We start from the raw sequence: 10,117 nt of genomic DNA, 5'->3' as shown, positions 1-10,117 counted from the left end.
AAAAAAAAAAAAAAAAAAAAAAGAAAGAAAAGCACCCGTGTCAAGGGCAGCTCACAAGCACTCACAGTCAAGTGTGTCTGGAAGTGTGAAGTGCCGAAGGTGTGAAGGATTCCTGTTACTAAAATGGGAACGGAAGCTATGGACCTACAACCACAGTGCAAGACAGAAACGTGAATATTCAAGATAGCTCTGAGCTTACACATTTTGCAAAAGTTTCCTGTGCCCAAAACTTTCTGCTGTCAATGACTGTGCAAGACTGTTTCCCTGGGGGCTGGCGAGATGGCTCAGCGGGTAAGAGCACTGACTGCTCTTCCGAAGGTCCTGAGTTTGGATCCCAGCAACCACATGGTGGCTCACAACCACCCGTAATGAGATCTGACGCTCTCTTCTGGTGCGTCTGAAGACAGCTACAGTGAATTATGCCTGAGCGAGTGGGGCCGGAGCGAGCGGGGCAGGAGCTCAATAGATGGCTCACAGCCATCTGTACAGCTACAGTGTACTCAATACACATAAAACAAATAAACATTTTTTTAAAAAAGAGGCTGATGATTTGAGAATTTGACTCTAATGATGTTTAACAGAAGCGACTTTGAGCTTGATGTGTTCCTTCCACACTAGGGACTGAGCCCAGAGCTTCACACAAATATATCTTAAAGATATATTTATTTATTTTATTTATGTGAGCACACTGTTGCTGTCTTCAGGCACACCAGAAGAGGGCATCTGATCTCATTACAGATTGTTGTTACCATGTGGTCACTGGATATTGAACACAGGACCTCTGGAAGAGCAGTCAGTGCTCTTAACTGCTGAGCCATCTCTCCAGCCCCTGAGTTTAACTCTTGATGGTAACTTTAAGTGTCACTGCTAACTTACAAGATCCACGGCCCAGTGGCAGAAATCGCTGACTCCTCTGTGTACGTCATCATGGAGGAGACTGTCTTCATAGACTGAATCCACTTTGCTTGGCTTTTCTTCACAAAGCCACTGGCCTGAACGCGACATCAACATCTTCTTGGGCCTACACGCAATGAGATTATCAAAGAATTAAGCAAGAGGCTGGGCGAATCCATGTGGATCTCAACCAGTATCATTGGGAAATGATCAGCCCTCTCAAGGTCTCTAAAAGGTCACATGAGTTATAGCTTCAAATACCACATTCCCCTCTTCAGTACTAGAAAAGCAAGTGTGTCATGGTGTGTCATACTGATTAAAACTTAACATTAAATCAAGTGTTACGTCAGCACTGAAAGTTACAAGTACTACTTATTAATTAATACATGTACCAGGTAGAAGCTGCTGCACTTGAAGTTGACCTGTAGTCTTTAGAAAACCAAGCATCTTTGACAGTGAGCGCCCTCCCTTCCTGCGTCCCTGCGTCCCTCCCTCCTTCCTTCCTCCTCTCTCTCTCTCACACACACACATCTTTCTGTCTCTCTGTATGTCTCTCTCTGCCTCTCTCCCATCTCTCTCTGTCTCTCTCTCTCTATCTCTCTGTCTCTCTCTCTCTCTCTCTCTCTCTCTCTCTCTGTGTGTGTGTGTGTGTGTCTCTGTCTCTGTCTGTGTGTGTGTGTCTGTCTCTCATCTTTGATGTCTGACTGATAGATGTTTAGTAGATTCTGTCTGTTTCTCTAGACTGTTATGAAAAGCTCTCACTGGTCTTTCTGCATCTTTCTGTCTATCTACCCAATCCTTAATCCTTTATCTAAATGTCAGGCCAAGTGCTCATTGCTAAATATAAGTCTGAGCATGTCAAATGCAGTCAGCTGTCATCCAGCTCATAAAGCATTTATTAAATGCAAACACTGGGCTGGGGAATATAACTCAGTGGGGGAAACACTGGCCCAGTGCACACAAAGCACTTCATCCATCTCCAGCATCACATAAGAAGACATGATGGTGCACACCTGTAATCCCAGCACTTGAGAAATAGGAGCATCAGGATCAGAAGGAGTTCAAGGTCATCCTCAGCTATATAGTGAGTTCAAGGCTAGCCTGGGCTAACTGAGACCATATCTCAGAAAAATTCTTTTAGCAATTAAAGAGTATATAATCAGTAATACATATTTCCAAAGTTATGCAGCCAACACAATTATCTCATTTTAGAACATTCTTGAAAACTATGAATAGTTCCTCTTCATTTCCACCCTTCTCCCCTTCCTGGTAAACATGAGTCTACTTTCAATTACTATGGGTTTGCCTATTCTGTATGTCTCATTTGAATGGAACTATACAATCAAGTTTTTTTTAAGTGACTGACTCTCACTTAACATAAAGCTTGCATCTAAAATCTATGAAGACACATATACCCTTCATTTAGATGAATAATATTTCATTGGGTAGCTATCCCACATTTTGTTATTCATTCAGCAGTTGGTGGGTATTCAAGTCATTGACACTTTTTGACTATTAGGAATACCACTGTTATGTAGGTTTATGTAAAAGTTTCAGTAGTTTCCCTTCCAATGAAGAGGCTTCACTTTCAGCACAGTCCCCAAGGGTCTTCATGGATGATCCCTCCTTGTGCCTTCAGATCTTTTCAAAACTAGGCCCCCAAGCCTTTGCTTTCAGAACTCTAAACACAGTGGTCCCTCTCCACCCATCCTTCTTCTAATACATGGCCTGAACGCGACATCAACATCTTCTTGGGCCTCTTTGCATATGCTGTTCCATTTGACTACAGCGTCTTTCTGGCTGCCACATAAAAACGTTCTTTGTAAAAGTTAGGTTCTTACATAACTCAAACTGGCTTTGAACCCCCTATGTGGTAGCACAAGAGATTCTCAACTTCCCCTATGCTGTGACTCTTTAATACAGTCCCTCATGTTGTAATGATCCCAACCATAACATTTTTTTGTTACTTTGTAACTGTAGTCTTGCTACAGTTATGAATCATAATGTAAATATCCGATGTGCAGGATATCTGATATGTGACCCGCAAAGGGGTTGAGACCCACAGGTTGAGAACTACTGCTCTGGGGGATAGGGATACAGTGCCTCTTATGGAGGTATGGAGATGCCAGACTCATTAGGAGCAGTAGTACCAGGTTAAGGAGCTGGGGATGGGGATGGTTTTAGCCCATCTTCATTCCTTGAGATGGGAATTCTGGCTGAAGACATTATTATATTAAAAGAAATAGAAGCATGACAGTGTCATTCGCCATCCAAAGGAATCATGACATACAGGTTGACACTGCTATTAGTACAGATGACTTTAAGCTTTGGATCTTCCCACCTGTACCTCATAAGTACTTAGATTGCAAGCATGTCCCACCAATCCTGCTTATCTGGTTCCAGAGATTGAACTCAAGACTTTTTGTGCACTAGATGAGCACTCTTAGCAACTGAGCGGCTTCTGCCAGGGATTGTGTCGCAGCAATGAGCAAAATCACTGGTGTGGTAGAGAGCACAGGTGTCAATGTGACCTTAGCCAGGGGCAAGGTCAGTGGAATTCAGTGGGCACTGAAGACAAAGCTTGGCTGCTGTAAGATCAAGAGGGAAGTGACGGGCTGGCGAGGTGGCTCAGCAGGTAAGAGCACTGACTGCTCTTCCGAAGGTCCTGAGTTCAAGTCCCAGAAACCACATGGTGGCTCACAACCACCCGTAATAAGATCTGACGCCCTCTTCTGGTGTGTCTGAAGTCAGCTACAGTGTACTTAAGTATAATAATAAATAAATCTTAAAAAAAAAAAAAAAGAGGGAAGTGAGTTGGGATGCCTCCTTCAGGGTTTTTCTCAGAGGAAAGGACAGAGTAGTTGACCAAGGGGAAAGCAGTGGTGTTACCCCATGCTCTGGTAGGGTCATAGCAACCTCTAAAGAGATCAAGTGCTAATCCATGGAGTTTATGCTACTCTGCTTTCCAAGTCTTTGCAGGTGTCTGTTCATACTTCTGAGACTGAGATGTTATCCTGGATTATCTTGCTGGGCCACACACACCATCACGAGTGTCCTTGAAGCAAAGAGGCAGAGGGAGCAAAACCTGACCCACACCAAGAACAAGGACAGCCCAGAGACATAAAGCTGCTGACCTTGAAGTTTGGAGAGATGTCATCACAAGCCATAGAAGACCAGCAGCCACCAGAGACAAGGAACAAATTTCCCTGCAGCCTCTGGAGGAAACACAGCCCGGCTGACCTTTAATGTCAGCACTGGGATAGCCATGTCAGACTTCAGGCCTCACAGCTACTGTCATTAAATGTTGTTGGGGCTGGTGAGATGGCTCAGCCGGTAAGAACACTGACTGCTCTTCCAAAGGCCCTGAATTCAAAATCCAGCAACCACATGGTGGCTCACAACCACCCGTAATGAGATCTGACACCTTCTTCTGGTGTATTTGAAGTGTACTTACTTATAATAATAAAGAAATCTTTGGGCCAGAGCAAGCAGGGACTGAGCAAGCAGGGTCTATTGGAGAGAGCAGGGCTGACTGCTGATGGGAGTGAGTGGTGCTGACCATAGGCGGGGGTGGGGGGTGGGGGAGGTGGGGAGCAGTTGCACAGGGCCAACTGGAGCAGGCCAACCAGAACAAGCTGTATTGACCAGAGTGAGCAGAGGTCTTAAAAAAGTCAATTCCCAACAACCAGATGAAGGCTCACAACTATCTGTACAGTTACAGTGTATGCTCATATGCATAAAATAAATAAAATAAATCTTTAAAAAATGTTGTTAAAACATTTCCATTGTTTTAAGCCACCAAGTTTGCGTTAAAATTTCACAGGAGCCAGAGGAAACAAACACATATACCAAGAGCCAAGGTCACCTCTATGAAGTTCCACATTTCATTTATGATGCACTAAGATATTACTATATTACTGGTGGACTTCTTTCAAATAGCCAACTGAATCCCACTTGTTTGCAATTTTCTATGTTTGAGATCTTTCAGGATTAATCAAGCAAATTGCTGAAAGATAGATCCTGTCTATATCTTCTTACTGTATCATAATATACGAGATATTCTATAGTATATAATAGTCTTATAGATAATGTTCCTCTCTTCCACATACAGGTTCTGAGCAACTTAAAAGACAATACAAACCACAAAGGCAAGAGCCAAAACATCACTTTTATGACAAATAGCTGCCATGCTGGAGGGTTCAGCTTTAGGTCCAAGACAACTGTTCATTAAAAGTCATCGACTGGCAGACTCTCCCTCCCAGGTCCTACCAGGGGCAACTTTCCCTGCAGCACAGAGAAGGAGAGGAAGTTGTGTTTACCACGAGTCCTCTTGCTCCCCAGTATGAGAAGGGCAGAAGTGAGTTGAGTTATTGTCTCAGATATACCAGAGAGCAAGCAAGACAGCAAAAGTATCCTTGTCACCCGAAACCTCTAGGCCACCGTATTCTTCTTCAGTGAGATCATTCAGTTTTCAAAGTAAATGTGTCTCCTCCTAAATCGATTTATGCTGACACTTGTGGCAATGTTTACATTATTAAATACTATGGGTTAAGGGGAGCAAGGGCATGATACAAGAGTTTCTACTAAGTTTCAGAGAAGTTTGGAAAGTTTCAGAGAAGCTGCATGCAATTGTGGGCATAGTTTATACAAACATGAGCAGAGCCTCCGAGCAGAAGATCCTGTAAATGCCTTAAATGATAAGCAAGTGCCAGGTGTGGTGGCACAAGCCTGTCACCTCAGCTCTGCAAGCAGAGGCAGGCAGGCTAAGAGTTTCAGGTCAGCCTGGGTACAAACATAAGACCCTGTCGCAAAATAGAAAAAAACAAACAAACAAAAAGACTAGCAAGTCCATCATTGACAAGTCCCTGTGTTATACATACGTGTACACATGTGCTTGGGATGACCCAACCAACCACTGGCCTGCCATATTGAATAAAGTTAATTCATCAAGTTTTCTTGCCAAATAAAAGCTAGATGGGAGCCCACATTTATGCCATTGCTGGAGAGACCACACCCACAGGAGCAACATCTTGTCTTCCTCTTCACGACTTATTACCATTGCTTTTTTACAAGTATTCTAGATAACCAGGTGTGGTGGCATGGGCCTAACTATCCCAGCCTCGGGAAGTGCAGGCAGGGGGTTCAGGTGTGCTAGGTCACCCTTAGCAACAGAATGAGCGGGAGGTCAGTCTGGGCTAAAAAGAAACTCCGCATTACTTTGTTACTTGGGTTGTTTTTTGCTTGTTTGTTTTTAACTAATGAAATGAAAAACCCAAGTGAGCAAAACTATTCTACATATGTCAAGGCTGTCCTGGGCTGTTCGTCAAGGGAAAGATATCAGTAGTACTCACAGGCATTCTTGGGAAGAGCGTTTTTCTACAAGCTTTGTGGTTTCCTTCATTGGTTTCCTGGTGTCCTGGCAATAAGCCCACACATCCCCCAGCTTCCTCTCAGGGTCCAGTACCTCCAGCACCTGTAATAAAAGCTACATAGAGAAAGCAGACTTGGGGTGAGGGGATGATCGGAGGAAAGGGGGCCCCAATTCTATAACAAACACACCAAGTCACTTCTTTGGCATTCCTTTTCAAATACCATCCATCAAGCCCTGCACGGAACACTGCACTGGAGGCTGTCTATAAACCTCTGCTGCCCTGCCTTTGGATGCTCAGGGTCTGTGTTGGGCTTCTATCTCCTCTAGTAGAAGGCCTGTCAGCCTCTCCACAAAGCTTCAGTACTTGGACTGTCTCTGTTGGCCCTCTCTGGTTCTTGACTGCGGGCACCTCAGGCATCTGTTATGCCTCCTATGAATACTGTATCTACATTTCCCTTTGAAGATCTGCCTCATACTCTGAGGAGATATTGAAGTTAGAAAATTGCTTGCCTGGCTAGCCCGAGAGCCTGAGTTAGCCCCGAACTCATGGTTGTTGTTTTTTATTTATTTTTTATTGTTTACTTTTAGATTTATTTTATGTATATGAAGACACTGTGGCTGTCTTCAGACACACCAGAAGGGCATCAGATCTCATTACAGATGGTTTGAGCCACCATGTGTGAACCTTTGGAAGAGCAGTCAGTGCTTTTAACCACTGAGCCATCTCTCCAGCTCAAACTCATGTTTTTTTTTTTTTATATATTTTTTATTTTTTATTTTAGATATTTTTTTTATTTACATGTAAATTTCTCCATTCCCAGTTTCCCCTCCAAAAAACAAAGAAACAAACAAAAACAGCAAAACCAAACCCCTGTTGCCTCCCACTTCCCCATGCCTGCCACCCTGCCCTCTCCCACTTTCCGGCCCTCGCATTCCCCTACACTGGGGCACAGAACCCCCACAGGGCCGAGGTCCTCTCCTCCCATTGATGATCGAATTTGATTTTTTTTTCAAACTCATGTTTTAAAAATATAATTAGGTATGGTGCACACCATACCTACTTTAACCTTACTCTGTACTCTAACCTTAGCGCTAAGGTAATGGAGACTTGCCTGCCTACCCTGCTCTGTGAGTTCCAGGCCAGTAGGAGACATTGCCTCAATAAAACAATGTTCAGTGCCTGAGAACAACAAATGAGGTTGTCTCATATTACACAGACACACATGTGTGCACATAGCTCAACACATGACCCTCCACACACATACACATAAAGAACCGCCTCCCCTTCCACCCCCATCTACTTGGTCCTAGCTGGCTGAACCATATCTCCACTCTCCAGGCAGACCACACCTGAGCCACAATAAGTAGTTTAGGGGAGCAATAGGTTCATGAATCAAATGAACCCATGGAAACTAGGCTATAGGATTGGATTTTCCAGGAAACACACAAAAGGAAGGGTTGTTTCTTTGCTGGGATTGTAAGGTAGAATCTAAAGTGGAGCTTTGGGCAGCCAGCTCAGCACCATAGAGAGACCCTAGCTCAAAACAAAGTTAACCCTGCAGAGGAGGGGAAGGAAAACTTGGAGGATCCAGAGGGGTCAAGAACAGCACAAGAGCACAGCCCACGGGAACCAACTGACTGGGACTCAACTAGGGTCACAAATATCATGGGGCCTATACGGGTCTGACCTAGGTCCTCTGCATGCATGTTATGGCTGTGTCGCTCAGTGTTCTTGTGGGATTCCTAACAGTGGGAGCAGGGGTTGTCTCTGACTCTTTGTCTGTCTTTGGGACTCTTTTCCTCCTCCTGCTGGGTTGCCTCATTCAGCCTTGATGTGAGAACTTGTGCCTGGTCTTACTGAAGTAATAAAGTGAAAAACAAAGTTTTACAGTAGCAAGCAGCAGCTTGAGACACTGAGAAGTTGTGTTTCAGAGATAGCCAAAGACATGTTATGAAAACAAAGTCTGGTGGTCAGAATGTTGAGACAGAATGAGCAGGCCATTCTGACTAAGCTAAGTAAAGCCCAAACAAAAATAACTGGTGGCTGCAAAGACGTTAAAGTCCACGAAAACAAGATCAGCAATTCTTGGAAGAACCCCCCAACCCCTCCTGTGGTGAATTTCAAAAAAGACCACAAACTGTCACCCTGACCTTGCTGCCAACAATCCCCCTACTACCTAGTTACTCAGCCCCTTCCCAGAGACTTTTCAAGGACAGGTGCAGAGCTGGATAGGGAGGTCAGCTGACTACGCCAAGAACAGCCCCCAGAGCAAGCCAACCAATGCCTGATGAGAGCCATTGTTTTGTGTTCCACCAACCAGAGTGAGCCAGCTAGCCCTGTTGCAGAAATCTGCCCTCTGTAAAGTATAAAAGATGTATGCTTTCTGAGTTCAGGGTTGACTCCCCTGTAAGGGTGGGCAACCCCACGTACATGAATCAATAAACCTCATGTTATTACAGCGATCTATTGTCAATCTGTGTTCTCTGGCTTGAGCCTAGATTACTACATTACTGTAGCTTGTTACGCTTGTTATTTTTTTATTTTCTTTTTTGAGACAGGGTTTCTCTGTATAGCCCTGGGTGTCCTGGAACTCACTCTGTAGACCAGGCTGGCCTCAGAAGAAATCTCAGAAATCTGCCAGCTTTGGCCTCCCAAGTGCTGGAATTAAAGGGATGTGCTACCACAGCCTGGTGCCATATTTGGTTGATGTCCCTGGGTGACCTGCTCTTTACTGAAGGGAGGTAAAGTGGGGGTAGATTTTGGGGAAAGGGGTGGTGCAAGGAAGAGTCTGCGAGAAGGGGAGGGGAGGGGAAGGGAAGGGAAGGGAGGAAGGGAAAGTGCAGTTGGGATGTAATGTCTGAGAGAAGAGTAAAAAAGGAAAAAAAAGCTGGGCGCTGGTGGCACACGCCTTTAATCCCAACACTTGGAAGGCAGAGGCAGGTGGATTTCTGAGTTCGAGGCCAGCCTGGTTTACAGAGTGAGTTCTAGGACAGTCAGGGCTACACAGAGAAACCCTGTCTCGAAAAAAACAAAAAAAAAGAAAAGAAAAAAAAAAAAAAAAAAAAAAAAAAAAAAAAAAACAAGACTTAGTTGGGGAAATCAGACAGGGAAATGAAAGCCACACTCTGTACCATGGTCATGTGCCATGCCATGTGAGATGTGCTATGACCACCTTTCTGTCTGAGACTCAGACCTTCCGGCTTACAGGACCCAGTGAGGAAAAGCTGTGCAAAAAATCACTAGTCAGAAATTTCAGCTACTTTTCCCATAGGCTTTTCTAGCACGAATCATTCATTCATTCATTCAGTGACTGGAGTGTAGTGAGGGAGGAGGGAGAGCAGCAGATGAGAGGATCCCTGGGGCCTCTCAGGACAGGCTTCACAGAGTGAGAAGGTGTTGAGCAAGGGAATGTGTTAGACCTGAGGAAAAAACTAGTTCCACAACTGTCTGATTAAAACAAGCTGCATTTATAAGTGTACAGGGACTGCCTAAACAGCTGCCTCCCTCTGAGTTGGAGTTTCAGAGAGCAGCACCTTTCATGGGTTATGGTTGGTAGAGAATGGTTGTCAGGATCATTGGCTGTTAGCACCTGGACAGAAGAATGGAGACTCTGGCTCAAGGCTGCCTGTGGGGTAGATAAACCCAAGAATTTATCACATGGAAGAGGGTCGCCACAGGCTCAGTTTAGCAAGGCAAAGGGTCCGGCATACACCATGGGGTTATAAATTCAGCATAGGTTGCAAAATATGGTTTGCAGGAAACAAATTTAGTCTTGTAAGGGATGGGAACTTAGTAACAATATACAAGAACATATAACAATGTGCCTCCTGTTTTGGTTTTTTTTTTTTTTT

At 44.4% G+C, this 10,117-nt stretch overlaps 1 protein-coding gene across 1 annotated transcript in view; it reads right to left on the bottom strand.

The window, feature by feature from the left end:
• Nucleotides 1-10,117, bottom strand: part of Fam47e (family with sequence similarity 47 member E) — a 42,312-nt gene that overhangs the window by 22,454 nt on the left and 9,741 nt on the right. The window contains exons 3-4 of the mRNA XM_031342110.1: nucleotides 6,246-6,379; nucleotides 877-1,021 (exon numbers count right to left, since the gene is read on the bottom strand). Of these exons, the coding sequence (XP_031197970.1) occupies nucleotides 877-1,021; nucleotides 6,246-6,379 (279 nt within the window). The remainder of the gene's footprint in view (nucleotides 1-876; nucleotides 1,022-6,245; nucleotides 6,380-10,117) is intronic.

Source organism: Mastomys coucha, unplaced genomic scaffold, assembly GCF_008632895.1.
Source record: "Mastomys coucha isolate ucsf_1 unplaced genomic scaffold, UCSF_Mcou_1 pScaffold22, whole genome shotgun sequence".
NCBI classification, from domain to species: domain Eukaryota; kingdom Metazoa; phylum Chordata; class Mammalia; order Rodentia; family Muridae; genus Mastomys; species Mastomys coucha.
This window is presented reverse-complemented; position numbering and strand designations above follow the sequence as displayed.